We start from the raw sequence: 19,407 nt of genomic DNA on the forward strand, positions 1-19,407 counted from the left end.
GCAGTTACATTACTTTGATTGGTGATAGGGGCTGTCTCTACTACTAACACACTTAAACTGCGCCTTTCTCTGGACGCTCTCAGATCCAGTTGTATCAGAGAGCAAGGTGAAGGTAATGGCTCTCTCCTGATTCTCTGTTTCTCTCTATCCGTCTGCCTTGGCCTTTCTTCTTTGAGACAAGCTCATCTATCAATCACCGGCTAACAGGCGAGCTTGCACTTTACACTGAAGCAGGGCACTGAAGGCTTAAGCACAGACGCTAAAGTGTTTTAACCACAGTCTCACAGTACTGTGCGCACTATGTGTGGTAAAAAGCTATGATACATTTCTTAAAGAGATGCAAAATGGAGATGAACTAACAGTAGACATTGGTATCAGTGCCGATCCAGCTCAACAGTGTTCATATTCGGACCGGCCGATGAAGCTGTCCTGATACCTACATCTATATACTGTATATGTGCTTTGGTGCAAAATAAAACTTTTCCAGCAGGTGCAAAAATGTCTCCTGATGGAAAAATGCTGAAAAACTGCTATTTGTGAAGTTCATAGGCATAACACCTCCATCCTTTATTTGCTTATCTCTTCTTAACAAGGTATTTTTATCTGCTAATCCTATTCTGAATAAATTGTTTTTGAGAGTACATTGCTAAGCTGTTTGTCCAGTGCATGTGATATTTTTTTATTCTATTTATGTAGCCTATACTAATACAATTTTATTATTATCATTTATTATTAGCATTATTATTATTTTATTGGTCAGTGCATAATTTGATTAAATTAATAAGTAAATGCAATCGATGCGCTGGTAACACTATACAATAAGGGTCACTAAGTTAAGGGTTAGTTAATGCTTAATAAGCATTAACTAACCCTTAATTAACAGTTAACTAATGTGTAATTTACTAATGGTGTTCATGTTAACTAAGGTATTCATTTATACATTATTTAATAGTTTATAAAGATGACTATTAAATAATGTATAAATTAATACCTTAGTTAACATGAACACCATTAGTAAATGATTACCAGACACATTAGTTAACTGTTAATTAAGGGTTAGTTAATGCTTATTAAGCATTAACTAACCTTTAACTTAGTGACCCTTATTGTAAAGTGTTACCGATGCACTAGTGAATCAGTACTCATATCGGCTGAGCTACTTAAGTGCTAGGTATCGGTTCTGCAGAGTTAGTATTTGTTCACCTCAAGTTTCAACAAAAGCATAACTGCACTATGTAAAATACCACTGTTCTGGGTGCTTCAACCCTTAACTCTTCTTACGCTGACTGAACACAACTGGTTTATACCAATCGCGTGTATCTACGTCTATCCATTTTCTTCAGCTCACCCATCAATCACCATCTAACGGGCAAGCTAAAACACAGTTATACACTATAAGACGTGTGGATACTGTTTTTTCTCCACTGTATTTTACATAATGTTCTAGGTGGAATAGCTCCCCGTGTCAGTCTGTCACCCTATCAGACAGGCTCATTCATCAATCACTGTATAACAGGCCGGTATACTACGTAGACGCAGCTCTAACGAGGCTCTCGCACATTTATCGTGGCGACAATATTTGACGCTAGATGTCAAAGCCTTTCCTTATTTTCTACCTTTGTTGCACCAGGCAGGTGACTTAAAAGCAAATCCTTTTTTTCACCAGCAGCCTGGTGGGAATCAGGAGGGAATTTCCCTTTGCAGGGCACAAAGGAAGAAGGAATCGTATTTAACAAGCAGGCGGTCGCAGTGCGGTGACAAGGGGCAAAACAAGGCATCAACCTGCAGTAGTTCACGGAGACAGGCTCATCCATCACTCAGTGTCTACAGGCCTGCTGACACACTGCTCTCATGTGCCACACACGGGCCTGGCAGCTCAGGTCAACTTCCCCACTGAGCAAAAGACGTGATTTCAACGTCGCGGCTATGCTTTAGCTCTCATATAGCCCAGGATCATTACGGCTATGTATAGACCTATTTTAGACCAAGCAGTAAATACATTATTACAATGAATAAACATCTGTAAATACCAAAAATATGCACCAGAGAAGTCCTGTAGACTAGCCTACAAGATAATTATCCGAGCACAAGAAGTAATTTCAACATTGCGTCTATGAGTAGCTCTCATATAGTCCAGGATAATATTGTCTATGTATAGACATCTAATAAACTTTCACTTTCCAACCCCGTTTAAACTAGACGGCTATGGCCATTTAGACGTGTTTTAAACGTCTAATCAACGTAAAATTGCTCAGTGGGTCTATTCTCTTCTTTTTGTACTATAGGTATAAGTAAAGAAGTAGGTGATATAGTGATGTAGTAATGAGTCGAAAGGGACAAGGCATCGAAGTTCTTCAGGAACACCCTGTTTTATTCCTCATCCAGTTACACACACTCACATCTGGGAGCTGCCCAGTGCAACCAGTCTTCTACTGCTGGTTACGGATCAGCTCTACTCTCCCCACCTAGACTTTACTGGGCAGGACAGTCTGGATTTTAATTGCTGAGCCTCTAGTCGCAAAACCACCTCTCTCACCTTTAGCCTACAGCTGCTTCCTTTCCCATTACCAACCCAAAACCTTCTGATCCATTGCCCATTCATATAAAATCACACTATCACCACAGTGTTTCTTGGAGGATATTCAATCAAATCTGTCTACTGATAGATCTGATCTGATACCAAGATTAACCCTCATCCTACCGACTGGGGTACCCGCAGACCCCAGAGCTATACTTTTTGCCATCTCTCACAGGTGCTTTATTCTATCATTACAATTTTTCATGACCTTGTCAATCAATTTGTTCCTAATGACTTCATATCATTGATTTCTGTTTCTGTTTTAATTAGTGCTTTTTAAAAATACCGATGTATTGGGGTCCTGGGGGAACCCAGTCAAAAGCACCCAATTCTGCCTATGCAGTTTTAATAGATGGAACTATTTATTGAGTTCATGTTTGCCATGGGTCCTAATTTAAAGTATCACACACTATCAGGGGGGGTAGGGGCACTCTGTCAGTCATTTTGAAGGAGACAGACACAGATGCAGCAGACACAGATTTCCTCATAAATACTGCTCTTCCTAAGGTAAGATGATGTTCAAAGTCACAAATACAATTTATCATTTAATTAACTGTAACTTTCCTAAAATAATAATATTCTGTTTTTGTTTTTTTCAGATGACATTAATTACTTAACTAATAATGTTTTGAGAAGAAATAAGTTAACATTTTGCTATGATGGTAGTTTCGTACAGTAGTGTATTCTTGGGGTCCCCAGGGACCCCAGTCGGTAGTCCTTGTATGTTAAATATGTTGGTAGGATGAGGGTTAAGTGATGATGGGACATAGCACTAGCATTTTAGATATCCAAGTATTGGGGCAGTGAGCTAAAATCTTTATTTTAAAAAAAAAAACTGAACTACAGTGTGATATTCACATCAAAAGATGGCAGAGCACGCTGTTCAGCACAAGAGGCTGTTTGAACTGCAGTGCTCTTCTGCTTAGGCTGAAACGTTTTTTAACTTGCAGCACCCAATACACACAAACTGCTAAAAACATGCGTGCTTATTAGTGTTGTCAGGAAAGTGCTGCAGCACACTGCATCGTTAACAAGGCGAAAATGTAGGCAGCAGTATGCAGTAAAGACAGATCCCTAGTGTGCAGACTGCGGTGGGGGGTGGGGGGTGGGCTCAAAACAGCCATGTTGCTTTCCTGCATTGTCAACTCACCATAAACCCTAAACTATGGCAGAGTCCCAGCATCTAAAATCATTTGCCACCTAAACTTCCAAACCTGCTCAAATCAAAGTGGAGTAATGGCCGATGACTGACAAGATACTATTATTTGGTCATTATTAGGCAAACGATCAGCCTGGAGGGAACATTGGTACTGAATTCCTCCCTGTTATCAGTTTTTGTTTTTTTAGATATAGCTTCCAAATAGATTTTCTGCAAGTGCATGAGAAGTCTTTCTAAATATACACTGTTACAGTCAAACCAGTACTATCCAAGGCAGTCTGTCTCACTGCAAACGTTAAAATGCCTTTACTGACATGGCAAGAACTCCAACTCCATGGTGAAGGCCTAGTCTGGCCTTCATCATGGAGTTGGTTTTGACAGTTTTCTTGCTGGAGACTACTGGCTTTGACTGGACCTTAATGTGTCTTTACAGTAAAAAGACTTCCCTGCATTGGCCTATTCTGACTCATCCTACATCCAAAGAACACCTGTCCGTTCTACACTAAGGACCCAATGCAGCAGTCTTTCCCTTCTATTTTTGTCCACTACAATTTTTGCTGACCTTTGCTCACTATTACAATGACAAAAACTACAAGATCAAGATTTCACATAGGTTAAGCCAGTGGTTCTCAACGTGGGGTCCGGGGACCACCAGGGGTCCTTAGGGGGTTCCAGGGGGTCCCCGTGCAAACTGATGAATTGTTACACTTCAGCATTATTTCATTTACAAGAAGTTAACACAATTAGAGAATGCAGAAGAATGACTGTTTTGATCATAGTTCCACTGTTATCTCTCTACCTACAATACAGATAGTCATGGAATTCTGGACAAAATCATATCTAATAAAAATATCCTCAGATTTGGGTCCGAGAGACAAAATCTCATCAAATGGGGGTATGTGGCTCTAATGTGGACTAAATTAGGGGTCCTTGATATGAAAAAGGTTGAGAATCACTGGGTTAAGCTATGGAGAGAGTCGCACCTTGCCATACTCAACATCAGTGCTTTCCTAGCTGGCTTTTGGTCATTGCAGTTTCATCCCTTCAATCCCTGTTAGTTTTTAATTCTCCCCCACAATGCGGACCAGTGGAGAGGAAAGGCCATCATTGTCATCACTCATTTCAGCTGCGCCCACAAACCCCCCCCCCCTCACCCTCCTGATGTTTTCCCGTCCAACTCACCTGAGGAACTTATTCAGATCTCCGTGCTTCATGTACTCGAAGACCATGATGAGGGGGTCGCCGTCAACGCAGACGCCGTAGAACTTCACGATGTGATCATGTTGGAGGTTGGTCAGCAACTCGGCCTCGCGCTGGAAGTCCTTCCTGGCTGCGAGTGTGGGGTCCTTTAGAGTCTGGAGAGAGAAGGGAGGAGAGACACAGAGAGAGACTTTTGATATTTGATGCTCTTTATTGACATCTCATAACCAAACCAGAGCACATAACTAAAATCAACTTAAAAAAACTCGCCAAACCCCTATCCGCACACACAAGAGCATGAACGCACACACACATCCTCTTCTCCCACCATACATATTGCATTGTGCAGTCCCCAAAAAATTCATGAATGAGACAATATCATTCCTGAGAGAAAAGTACATGTAATCCATCTACACCCTAAGTTGTGCAGAGACCATCCCTTCCAGCATTGCTACAGGGTCAATTCAGCAACACACTGCCTTTTTACAAACAGGACCAAGAATGAAGCTCCCCACACAGAAAGCCCCCCCCCAGCCTGTCACACAGGACACTCAACGAGTCCAGAACACATGCAACCCGCTGACACCGCAAAAACACATGGACAACAGTTTCCTCACAGAAAGAGCATCCATCTCCCAAGCGGTTTGCCACCATGGTTCCATGTACTATCCTCCACTACAGATCCACTGAACTCTTAGGAAGTGGCAGCTGATACCCTCAGTAGAAGGAACTCAGCAACCTTCCCTCGCTGTGGCATCATCAGGCAGGCCCCCCCAGGGCATCCGGAAGAACACCCAGCACTTCCCTGATGAACCCATCCAGCAGCGTCAGCAAAGTCCAGTCCAGTCTGTTAGCCAAGCTCTATTCCAACCTCCAGATGTTCCAGCTTGGTAATTCCTCCTCTCATTAGGCCTTAGGGTGGCAGAATGCACGAGTCCAACAAGAACATCAGGTTATGGACCAGAGGTTCCTCCCATATCAGAGGTTCCTCCCATACCATGCCTCAGCAGGCACCACAGCCTCTGGACAAATGTGTAAAATCCTAAGAGACCTACGGGGTTCAGTTCCTCGCACTCCATCAGGAAAAGCTGATGGTCTCACCGTAAACCACCAGCCCTACGCAGCAGTGGACACGCTGGTTCTCACCAGTAGATATTAGTCCTGTATAAAGGTTTCTGAGATGCCTGGAGCCGGAAAGCTGCCACCCTAGCTATCTAGGTTGACCACGCCCTGAAACCCTCCTGGACAGGCAGGTAGAGGACAGCAGGGTCCTGGAGAAGTAACAAAATGAGCTGCAGCCATATGATGGTCAGAAAAGTTGACTGGACAAATCTCAGCTTTAGTCAGGTTGCATTAACCCTGTCTGAGGTGCGTATATGTTAATAAACAAAAAACACCCTATTCTTGATGCTAGCCCTGAGCAGTTTCTGTACTTGCTTCTGTGAGAGCTTGTGGACTCCCACGCCTGGAGAGAACAGGATAGTCACTTCTGCCATGGCTCATCTGCTTTTGGTGAAGCAAAAAGTGACCCATTTATTCACCCATTTATACCTCGTCCTTGGTGTTAAGATCTTGGCATCTGTTCACCTACTAGCCTGTGTTGCAGATCTCAGCAATTTCTCTGGATCCAAAAAAAAACAAAAAACAGAGACATTCTTTATATTCTTTGCTTCTCTCAGGAAACATCTCAGCACTTTTACAGTAAACTCCTCTTCCTTACGCTCAAAACTGTCAGACTGTCAGTCAGTCGATAATTCGCAACCAGACACTGTCCCATCCGACCCACCTTTCTCCATCTCCGTCAACTCCTCCTTGCGCTACACATCCCTCCACGCCACCTGCACAGGCCTGAACCCCCCCTCCACCCCCCTTGTCCTAAGGAAGAGCCCTTCTACTATCACTCAGCCCTTCCCGGTCTCACTACTCCCACTGGCCAACACTGCGAAGGGCCTTACGCTTATATTCACCTGACCTTTTCCCACACCTCCACTGCTGCCTGCACTTATCTCATCCCCAGCCGAGGGGCTCGACAAACCTTTTTATGTCCCCAATATCCCCACACTCAAAACAGACTGTCAAAGCTCACATAACACGGCATAGTCACTCCCGCTAAACTTAACGCTGAAACTCAAGTTTAAAGTTTGATCAGCGCTTTTCAAATACATGAGTACCTGCCTGTGGAACAACAGGACATGTTTTAGTTCTTGGTCTTTACACCTGAGAGAAATCAGTCTGCTGGCAAACCTCCCAGAACAGGAGAGTTCCCAAGCCAAATGCCTTGTCTTTAATAAGCGGAGGCACATTAGACACAACAACTCTAGTAGCCAGAGCAGATGAGGGGAAAACTGGCTCCAAAACTCCCTTCACCCACATACTGCTAGCGATCACATTGCTAACCAGACTATCCTTATTCGGAAAAAAACACTATAACCGTATTGTGCTGGCGGAGATGAATTCTCGTCAGCAGGTGGTGCTATAGTGTTTTTGTGTTCCATTTCTTGTGTGTTGCAATAGCCAATAGGAATGACTTAGGTTAGCCAGGAAACAGGAAGTAAGTCTCACATGTTCAGTTATGGCTGACAGGGACAGAGGTCGGATTTGTTACGATTGAATCTGCATCCACCCTTCTTTGTTGTTTTATGGAAAGCATTGCCTGTGAGTATTTTCAATCATTAACATGTCTTAAAGGCGTTATCGATGACTATTTTGGCATTGCAAGTGTTTTAGCGGATTGCAGTTAATGATGTTTAACGCTAGTAGCATAGCTGCATGGTGGCTATATGTAGCTTTAGAATTGACATCATCTTTGTTTGCTTCTTACATAGTGATTATGATACATGTGCAGCAATATTCTGTTTATGCGAATTACCCAAACATGTTTCGTAGTGTTTATTACAAAGCAGTTATCCATATACCTAATGTTAGTATGGGCTGCATACATTTTGCAATTCTCCTTTTGCATATATTTTGTAATGTATTCAAATACGTATGTTCACATCGAAATGTAATATTCATGTGGTACACCAAAGCCAAGTGCCTGAAAAATGTTATTGTTATGTTATTTTCTTCCAGTTTCACTCTGTAGACATTTTGAAGGAAACATCTCAATAAAGAAGACAATACACCTGTCATTTGTCGAGGAGTTTATCTGTCTGCTTAGCTGTGCTCAGGTTGAACAGTGAGGGAAGAACACGTATTCATCCTAGAAGCTCCACCATAGAGTTGCTGTCAGGTACACACCAAACAAGCCCCCCTCCCTGCTCCAATGACATCAACTAAACCAGTGGTTCTCAACGTGGGGTCCGGGGACCACCAGGGGTCCTTGAGGGAGTTCCAGGGGGTCCCCAGAAAATTGATGAATTGTTGTTGTTCATTTACAAGAAGTTAAGACAATTAGAGAATGTAGAAGAATGACTATTTTGATCATAGTTTCACTGTTTTCTCTCTATCTACAATACAAATAGAAGTGGAATTCCAATAAAAATATTCTCAGATTTGGGTCCGAGAGGCAAAATCTCTTCAAATGGGGGTCTGTGGTCCTAATGTGGACTAAATTAGGGGTCCTTGATATGAAAAAGGTTGAGAATCACTGAACTAAACCACTTATTCCAATGAACTAAAGCGTTAGGATATACCTTTTATTCCCTAACACCCCAAGGTGTAAGGGTATAAAAAAGGGGAAAAAGTTAAAGTTAAGAAAGTGGAAAAGTACAGACTCTCCACACACACCTCTCACCAGCAGACAGAGAGACAGAGAAAAAAAAAAAACAAGGGTAAAATTGTGGTAGCCATGGTAACAGTCTTCCACCCTGCATCTATCCTCCATTAGTACTACAGTGGTAGCTATGGTGACAGTCCTCCATCCTGCATCTATCCTGTTTGAGTACAACAGCGGTAGCCATGGTAGCAGCCCTACATCCTTTACCTCTCCCACATTAGTGCTACAGTGGTAGCCATGGTAACAGCCCTCCATCCTGCATCTATCCTGTCTATTCTGAGTACCACAGGGTTTAAACATTCAATTTCTCTCAGGGGGTGGAGCAACGTTGTAGCTCGCTGTTGCGTGCGGCATATGCATGGGAACGATGATGACATTTTTACAACAATGACATCTGCAATTTAGTGTCAGCCCAGGGGGAAAAAGAGAGGACATGAGAGATGTGATAACTAGTTTCCCTCGACACAGAGCAGAGCAGACAGGCTGAGGAATAACAGAGGGAGGTAGCTGAGGACCAAGCCAAACACAATGACATTTCTAAAGGCTTCAGTGAATGCAGAGTGACAAGTACACACACATATGCACACGCACACATGCTCAAACTCATACCCAGTGGTGGAAGAAGTACTCAGATCTTAAAAGTAAAAGTAGAAATACCACAGTATAAAAAAACTCTGTTACAAGTAAAAGTCCTGCATTCAAAATGTTACTTAAGTAAAAGTACAAAAGTATTAGTAAAGCAACAAAAGTAAAGCAACAAAAGTAAAAGTACTCATTATGCAGAATGGCCCATTTCAGAATAATACAGTATATATGATATTACTGAATTATAATTATTGATGCATTAATGTGTAAGCATCACTTTAATGTTGCAGCTGGAAAAGGTGGGGCTGATTTCCACTACTTTATATACTCCTGGGTATCTTACAGTAATCTATAATAATACATCACAATGTATTAGTTGATTATATTTTGTGTTAATAATCGGAATCTGCAAAGTAACTAGTGACTTAAGTGATCAAATACAGGTAGTGGAGTAAAAAGTACAATATTGTGCAATGTTTTCCACTTTCTTTTTCTCTTCTAATCTTTTTTGTGCTGCCCTTCCGCCCTCTTTATTTGCTTGCCCGATCTTTCGCTCACTCAATCTTTGTTTGTCCATCTGTAAGACATGCTGCAAGACACAACTGATGGGAGAAACTCTGGAGAACGATGCATCTCAACCACAGCACTGCAAAATGACACTGATTGGCCCAGTGCTACGATCACAGGTCAAAATAACGTGACACATTTGTTACTGATTGGCCCAGAGTGGGACTACCTTGTTTTCCTTCTCCTGCATTCCCTATTGCATCTCCTTCTCGCTCTCTCTTTCTTCTCCTTAGCTCTATATATTTTGCTGTACTATTCTTCCAAATAAGAAGAACATGGTGCACCAAACTTATCATTTAAGAAAGAGTGGGAATGCAACTCTGTATTCCGTTCAAAATTACAAGTTGTGAGGCTTAATCCCACTACTATAATTGGAGAGCGGTTTGTGTGTCAGAGGAGAGGAGAGGAGAGGAGAGGAGAGGAGAGGAGGAGGGGAGGAGAGGGGAGGGGAGGGGAGGGGAGGAGAGGAGAGGAGAGGAGAGGAGACAAGGAGAGGAGAGGAGAGGAGACAAGGAGAGGACAAGGGAGAGGAGAGAAGAGGAGAGGGGAGGAGAGGACAAGGAGAGGACAAGGGAGAGGAGAGGAGAGGAGAGGGGAGAAGAGAGGAGAGGAGAGGAGAGGGTGAGAGGAGGAGAGGAGAGGAGGAGGAGGAGAGGACAGGACAGGAGGAAAGGAGAGGAGAGAGGAGAGTAGGAGAGAGGAAAGGAGAGGAGACAAGGAGAGGAGAGGAGGAGAGGAGAGGAGGAGAGAGGAGAGGAGAGGAGAGGAGAGGAGAGGGGAGAGGAGAGGAGAGGAGAGGAGACAAGGAGAGGAGAGGAGGAGAGGAGACAAGGAGAGGAGAGGAGACAAGGAGAGGAGACAAGGAGAGGAGACAAGGAGAGAAGGAGAGGAGAGGAGACAAGGAGAGGAGAGGAGGAGAGGAGCAGAGGAGGAGAGGAGACAAGGAGAGGAGAGGAGGAGGTTATAAATTCTAGTCAGTATAAACGGTAAGAGATCTCTATCTATTGTGTCTTTGTGGCGGTCTATTGGAATAGCAGTTTTAACTGACATAAGGTTTTAGTATCAAAAAGGCTTTGAGTGTATGTTTTTCAGCCTTTGTATTCTGGTGTGTAACTTAAACTCTTTGTTGTTGAGATATGATCGTTCTGCCTTTTCCAGTAGCACTCCAGATACAGTAACTACAAAAGTGTCTGATTATTATGTGGCTCAAGCACTAAATCATGCAGAAAAAAAAATCAACGTTAATGGAGGAAGGTGCCTTTGTAAATATCCCTGTTGTACTTACTATGCTGCTGGACTGGAACACTTTTTTTTTTTATTCGTAAGACATGTCTGCTCCATTAGACTGTAGAAAGATGGAAAATACCGGACAATACTAAACACTAGTTGTGAGCTGCTTTCAAATACCTATGTGGCATTGCAAGAGCAAGGCAGCTTCAATTTCCCTGTTTCTATGGTTTTTCTGCTTTATCAGGAGAGACACAGAGAGAGAGAGAGAGAGAGAGAGAGAGAGAGAGAGATTTAAGTTAACAGCTGGATGTGGGTCCCAAGTACATGGTATAGGCCTTAGTCCCCTGATGAACCATCTACACAACCTCACTTTAACCCTGCTACCCCCCTCTATAAGTCCTATCACAGCAACAAATCAGCAACAATGTCATTGTTAAGGCATCCCATAATTGCCAGTGATACACAATCTGACATTTCATTACATAGCAGAGATAAGATAAAAAGGGGGAATGTAATATAAATCTGTGTGTGTGTGTGTGTGTGTGTGTGTGTGTTGCAGGTACATAATCCATCTGCTTGCTACCTACTTTTCCCTCAGAATTGAAAAATATGATTTACTGCATTTAAAAGCCTATGTATGTATGCGGGTGTGTGCATGTATCTGTGTGAGCATGAATGTGTGTGTGTGTGTGTGAGAGTATATGTGTGTGTGTGTGTGTGTGTATGTGTTTGGGCTAAGATCCAGTGCTTCCTGGAGTCCTGTAGATGTCGTAGAAAATGAAACATTTTGTTGCAGAGCTGTAAACAAGCCACAGAGGCAAACTGCATGTTTGAAGGCCCGTTCACATCTATAACGATAACTATAAAGATACCTATAACTATAAAAAGATTTAAATCGTTATAAGTAAATGGAATGTCTGTGTTCACACTACAACTGTAACTATAAAAACCTCCAAAACGACAACTAAAACTATATTCTTGACAACGATAAAACATTTTCAACCAATCAAACAGTAGATGTGGTGTGCAGTGTCACCTACTGGCAAAGAAATGAACAGCTTCACTAGGTGACCATTAGTGCCATTAGCTCTCATATAAACAAAGCAAAATAATGTCATGAAAGCGCCATAAAAGAGCATTATTATCTGCTATCTCCTCTCTTTTTTGTGGCAATGCATGAACCCAAATTCTTCGGGTCTGTCGTTATTTACTTTAGCGATCGAGTAAAATAAAAGCACGTCGGTAAAGTAATCATGCTCCATTTTTTCTCGGAATATTCGTTACCGATATCGTTGTAGCATGAACGCTTGAGCAACAGGATATCGTTATAGTTTATCGTTATCTTTATAGTTGTCGCTTCTATCTAAGTGTTATAGAAACAACCCAGCAACCCAGTAACTTCTGACGTGAATATCATGAACTCCCTTTTAGATGAATGTCTTTGTGTTGAGAAATGCCTTTGTGTTCAGGGTTCACCATTTTGTCTAGGATCAGACCCTGCAGGAAAGCCAAGATCTAAGCCCTTTTACCAGCTAATATGGTCTGAGTGACAGCTAGTTCAGAGTGGGGGCACAACCTTTTATCGTAGGCCATCGAAGGCCATGGATTTATTTATTTAGTTCCACTCCCCCGCTGAACATTCTTTCTTTTGTGCCACGGCTCTACCTTGAGAATACTGATATACTTACTTATACATACATACTGATGGAACAGACATGATAAACACAGTACGTCTCTGCATGGAACTGAGCCATTTCCGGCAAGCATAAGTACACGCATGCCCTTTCAATTTGATTTGTTATAGAAAGCACTACAATTGTTTGGAAAGGACTACAGCAGCCTTTGGGCAAATATGCTCTGCCATCACGCTTACCGTTATGTGTTGAGAAGACTGGGTCTCGAAAGCTTCGGCACACACGCTCAAACGAAAACTGGGGCCAGATTATCTTAGTTTCAGTGTTAGATGAGGCAATCCTCAGTCCTGCCACTTGCAAAATGCCCTCCAGCAGTAGGTTGTCTCAATATACTGAATTTCAAAAAGGAGCATGACTTCTCTCTTCTGGTATTCCTGTGTAGTGTAATAAATATGTAATTTAAGACAGGGTTCCCTCTAAGCTTCGCTGGGCAGCTTGGAGCCCTTTGCAAAACAAATGCCTTCTAGAAATACCTTAATAAATACGTGAAATTGCAGAGTTTTGTTATGCACTAATGGTTTCTTCTGAATTCTGAGTGGTCAATGCTTTTCAATTCAGGATTATTTTTGCTTTATTGGATGGTGTACAGTAGGGAGAGATGGGAGATTTAAGCCACGGCCACACTGATCCGTCAGAAAATGGACAGAATTATTGACGAATAGATTTCTGTCCGTTGGGCTGTTTTGGAACATCAACGTGTTCTCTGATTTAAAAAAAAACAGTAGGAACGTCTCGTATTTGCTAAACAGACGGTGACGAATCGGTCCATCCAGAAAAAAGTTCAACTGGGTTGAACTTTCTGTCCGTCAAAATGGACGGAAATCTGACGGAGACGGACGTGTCATCACCGCTGCCCGGACAACGGACAGCTCTCATTGAAAATGAATTGAAATGAACGGAGACGGACAGACACAACGGATCAGTGTGGCCGCGGCCTAAGAGGTGGATTCATGTCATGAAGATCCCAGGCTGGATTTGAACCTAGGACATTGCATGTTGTCACTGCTAAATTTGATGCTTGCTGGACAGCAGTTTGCTATCCTGGACAGCTTGGAGCAATTAGCTCCAGGATGATGCTATAAAGATCCTAATGAAACGAATCGATGGAACAATGACACCGAATGGAGAGTTGCCCATTTTTATTGGATTTCTATCTACAAACGAGTGCCCGTTTTGTCCCTGTGTGAGGTTTTTGGAGGATGGATGGATGGGCATGCTCTAGAGGTGGGTGAGCGGAATGGATCTATAGTTGGCTGCACACCGAAAAATAAAGGTGCCAACTGGAACCAAAAATGCTTCTAACCCTTTCAGACCAAGGTTCTTTACCCTACTTTTCACCATTAGATGTCAGGCTTCACCACAGATTTGGGTCAGGGGTTCAGTTACTCTTTAAGGATCTTTTAATATCCCAAAGAACCATAAGAGGAACCATATGGGGAACATGAACTATCCACTAAATGAAGTTGTCTTTTAGGTGATGGCTCATTGTGGAACCACACAGCCTTTAAATAAAGGGCACTCTTACTCTCCAGTTCAGAAATAACTGATGTTATAGCAGCATCTACGCTAGCCTCTTTAGGAGCCGCCATTGTTGTGAACGAACAGTCGCTTCTCGCTGTCGTCACACCTAAGCCACGCCCCCAGCTGCCCTCATAGGACGCCGATTGGTCCGAACCACTGTGGTTCGGCCACAAACGCATAACTTGAAGCTTGGCAAGATGGATTCTCGCGTGATCGTGATCTCGCGAATCCAGCTGCCTGGCAAGGTAAACTCTGTCCAGCAGCCCTTTTACATCCCCTTGTTTGGTGAACAAAAAGCTGGCGTAATTCGCTGCTGATTCCCCTCTCTTAGCATGTCATGGATGTTTCTGACTTCCAGTGGTACCAGTCTGTCCTAACCACCCTCCTCACAGTGTGCTGATGGGGTTTGTGTGCTGGAAACCTTTGGGAAGGAAGACATGTTTGTGTGGAGGCTGATTGGTCTGGAGATTCCAGATTTTAATTGGATATATAGGGGGGAAAGCCAAGTGTGGCACTCCTACCGCAGGTAGAGGTTAAGTATCTTGCTCAAGGATATTTTTGCAGTTACGTCCACATGAGGGATTGAACCCTGGCCTCTGATTGGAGGATGACCTCACTAACTACTCGGCTACTGCCGTCCCCATAGAAACTTTTAGTCCTTTAATTAGCAGCATAGAGTGGCAGTGACGGCAAGTAGCTGCTTTGGTCTTTGGTTTGCTTTGGCTAATTCCCCCAAAATATTTAATGGCAGCCTTGGCAGGGCAATTTTATGAAATAGGCCTTTTTGTCATAAACAGTATTTTCTAGTAGTATTTACCATCTGAAAGCTGAGGTGTCTACCGTCTATCCCATATGACATGAATGCAGCATCAATCCCTATTCCCCATAGTGCTGCATGACCTAATTTATGGTGAAACAAAAACAACTGTGTGTGTGTGACATGCACCTGCCTATGGGCTACAGTACAGTATGGTAATATGTTCACATTTTCATGTAGGATGTTGATATGGATACTACAGTAGACAGCAGGCTTGGTAAAGAGAGTACTCACTGTTAGGATTGCATAACACATAAAGTCAGGATTATATGTGTACTGCAACAGTAGGTATTAACAGTATGGTTAGTATGGATAGTACTTACTGTTGGGATTGTGTATGTATTTTGTATGTACTATCTGACACTCAATAACATTCCCTAATGCACACACACACACCTACACACACACTGACACACACACACACACACACACGCACACACACAACCTTATGTCCTGTCCTGTGTTATGTGACTCAGCAGAAACTAATGCTCTTTAGATGGGCACAACCCTGATGAGGACTGATACTGACAGATTTGATGAGTGTGTGTGAGAGAGAATTAGACAGAGGGAGAGAGAGAGAGAGAGAGAGAGAGAGAGAGAGAGACTCAAATAGAAGTGGTTGTCAGGGTGGTAATAAATGGCATAATGCAGCAAAGGACAATAAATCTTGCAGGATTACAATGGCTGCAACTGTAATCCCACTATATCCTCACTAAGACTAACACCTGTCTTCTACAGGTCAATATGTTGGCCATGTTTCCATAAATAACTGCTGTTGTACAGACAAGAGGCCCTCTGATTCCGCCGTACGTCATGTTTATTAGCCAAAGCGTGTCATGTTTTCGAGCTTTATTGAGAGCGGTAACGTTGTATGCGCGATTGATGGCTTTCCAACCTTGACATTTTCCTTCTAGGAGATTTGTTTTCCAAATGTCAGCGCGCACCTCATGTTTCCATCTGAATCTTAAGTATGAATGAGTGTTGCATCTTCACACTAACGCTTAACGGCATTAAAAACTGCACCTAAAAATCTCTCTGAAATTTGGATTGGGTCTGACTTTACCAAGCCAAGCGCCCAATGGCGGTAGAATTGGTCTTCGGTGGATAAATCAGTGATGGTCACCCCCCCACATTGACTGATACCTTTTTGAGGCGATAACATTTGAATGCATTGGCTATAGGGCTGGGCGATATGGTTGAAATCAATATCATGATAATCATAAGGATTTCTCTCGATATCAATATGCAGTATATCACGATATGGTTCATGTATGCAAAATCACGTTAAATAATCAAATTTATGTTCATCTCATTGAACAGAATGCTAATGTTAGGTGTGATGTCAAACAAAACAGAAATATTCAAATAATATTCCTACCATACCTCATTTTATGAGAGTTTTTAAGTAAAATTTGCTTGTCATCATCAATTTAGACAGCAGAAATGTGTGTCACGATATTAAAATATCTTCATATCATCACGATATGATTCCACTGAAAGACGATACACAATAATATTGAATTATCGCCCAGCCCTAACTGGCTATATGCAATCTTTGGTCTTTGCCTGTTCTCAAACTGGGCAGTGGGCCAATAAGATTAAAGCAAAATAATGACAATCAAACATGCTCCTGATTGGTTTCCCTTTATGCCGCTCTACACAAGGTGTTAGCATCTAAACTTCTTTTTCTCCACGGCCCGGATGGTTAGCTAGTTTAAAGGGATAGTTCATCCAAAAATGAAAATTCAGTCATTATCCTCTCACCCATGCTAGTTGAAACTCTGGTGAAGTTTGTTAAAACTAGCGTTACTGAAACTAGCGTTACTTTAAGCGAGGAGTTCACATAGACCAAACAGTAATCAAATTAGCGAGCCACCCTCCGAACAACAACCACAACAACTGCTTGAATTTAGCAGGGAAGTTAGCTAGCTTACTAGTTAGTAAGCTACTAGCTACCAAAGCTTAATTAGACTCTGATAGCTAGCAATAATGGGCCAAATACATTAAAGAGTAACTAAACCCCACCCAAATCTGTGGTGAAGCCTGACACCTAAGTAGGGTACTGAACTGGCTATCTGCTATTGCCAGGTCTTTGAGCCAGGTGATGTCACCCTCTATAGAGTACAACAGGTGGTGACATCACCTGGCACAAAGACCAGCCAATAGCAGAAGGCCAGTGCAGTACCCTACCTTTCACCTTAAGGTGTCAGGCTTCACCAAAAATTTGGGTTTGGGGTTTAGTTACTCTTTAAATTATGAACCTATATCCCTCTGGATTCTTGAAATCCATTTGTTTCTAATATGTTTTTCAGTGGAGAATCTGTGAAATGCTAAATTGTGATGGTACACAACAGCAGGACAGAGGTAGGTTTCCCACATTGAGTGTTCAAAATGGCCGTCGTGTGAATAAGTTCAATTGCCTTTACTGTAGCCTACATAAAAGCAAAAGTAAAGCTGGGATGAATGGCACATAATCAAGGCAATACTTAAAACCATTCGAGCTTCAACTCACTTCAGGGAACGAGGTGAGGGCATTTATGAGGGAAGAAAGCGCTGTGCAGATTCAGTCCTTGAATTGTGGAGCCTTTAACTTCACAAAAAGACACAGCGGCTATTAAGGATTCAGAGCAATCAAATGAGAGCGCCTGGGCTTTGGTGGAGTGTGTGTGTATGTGTGTGTGCGTGCGCGCATGGAGCCAAACAGCTTGTCAGCATCTCTGTCTGGGAAGCAATTGACTGTTGCTGCTGGCCTCAACACACACTCGTTCCATCAGCTGAATTTCTTTAGAATTTTTTTCTCCTCTTTCCTCTCCTCTCCTCAGACAGGCAGCTGTCTACGTTTCCATCCACACACACACACACACACACACAAATACAAACAAACGCACAGGCCCGTGCACAGACTTCTAATGGGGCAGGTGCTCAAATGGGAAAAACCACCACCACCAAAACCGACTACCACTGAGTGCTTTGCAAGGACGACACAAATGACATACTGTAAGTCAGCTGGTAGCAAGAAATAATGACTTACTCTTAAAGTGAGACTCAGGTATATACTCCAATCTTAAAACAGAGTAGGTCTAGTGCAGCTCAAACAATACAAAATATCCAATAGTAGTAAGTAGTAAGTGCAGTAATAGTGCACTTCAAGTGCAATTTAAGAACGTATTGTTTTGTGTTTTTGCTCCTTTTAAAGTGTTTATATCTTTTGATATAATATGCTGTAAATATATGTTCAGCAACTGTTATCATGGTAAGTGAAGCGTGACATGAAAACTGAGAGATGGGTTCACATAAAGCTGCAATAAGCCATTTCCCGGCCACCAGAGGGCGACAGAAACTGCAACACATTTGTAAATAAAGCACAGCAAAGCTACTGCACTACGGAGGCCCCAAAGGACAAACCTAGCTAAGGACCGTGCATAAAGGCTAATAGCTAAGATAACTGTGGGTGGGAACTCTGAGTCTTTCTCAGTGGCCAGGCAGCAGGCACCAACTATAACTCTAGTTCTATGATCACAGAGGTAAATGTTGCCAACTTTCCATACTTGTGTAGCTGTGTTGGCTGTGTTCAGCCAATCTCAATGCAACTTACACAGCACTGATATGACTTGGTGCAGGTGGCTGACTCACTCTGTTTTTAGCTATCTAGCTAACCAGCCATGGAATTACATGTAATTACAAAATACGTCTCCCGGTGAAAATGGCTTACTGGGATGGTGTGTGTAGGTTTTGTCTCTCTCCCCGCAATGTATTCATGACAATGTAAAAACAATGAAGTAGATTTTCTGCGTGTCTCTGTACTACAGGGTTCCTACGCAGGTCTGGAAAGTCTGGAAAAGTATTAAAAATGAATTTGATCATTTCCTTGAATAGTTTGGGAATTTGAAAAAATGTCTGGAAAAGTATGGAAGATGTTGCGGTTCAGGTCCGATACACACATAATTCTAGCTTTTATGTTGTTGTAGAGCCACTTTGAGTCCACGGTTTTTGTTGATGTGAAGAATAATGTTCAGATAGAGGGACGCTCTTATTACCCAGCCGCTGTCAGCATGCATTATATCAAATACCCACCAAAATTAAATCCGGTCAAGAACATAAGGTCTGGGAAAAATATGGAATTTTAAAATGGAAACCGTGTAAGAACCCTGCCAATCATCTCACATATTCTGATATTTGTCGCTGTGAAGAACAAGCTTCATCTATACAGTGATATGACCTAGTTAGCAGGGGCAAGATGTCTATCTGCGTAAATCATACTGAACACCAGACAAAATCTTCAAAACAAATCAAGGTCTGGAAAAAGTATGGAATTTTCTTAATTGAAAATGTGTAGGA

At 42.4% G+C, this 19,407-nt stretch overlaps 1 protein-coding gene across 1 annotated transcript in view; it reads right to left on the bottom strand.

Annotated features, from left to right (window-relative positions):
* The window catches only part of LOC139650264 (NT-3 growth factor receptor), a 124,173-nt gene that overhangs the window by 21,861 nt on the left and 82,905 nt on the right, over window positions 1–19,407 (bottom strand). The window contains exon 6 of the mRNA XM_071526870.1: window positions 4,920–5,092. Coding sequence (XP_071382971.1) covers window positions 4,920–5,092 — 173 coding nt within the window. The remainder of the gene's footprint in view (window positions 1–4,919; window positions 5,093–19,407) is intronic.

Source organism: Centroberyx affinis, unplaced genomic scaffold, assembly GCF_046629955.1.
Source record: "Centroberyx affinis isolate AG114_WGS23_722 - 3 ecotype Tasmania unplaced genomic scaffold, CSIRO-AGI_Caff_v1 ptg001475l_1, whole genome shotgun sequence".
Lineage (NCBI taxonomy): Eukaryota > Metazoa > Chordata > Actinopteri > Beryciformes > Berycidae > Centroberyx > Centroberyx affinis.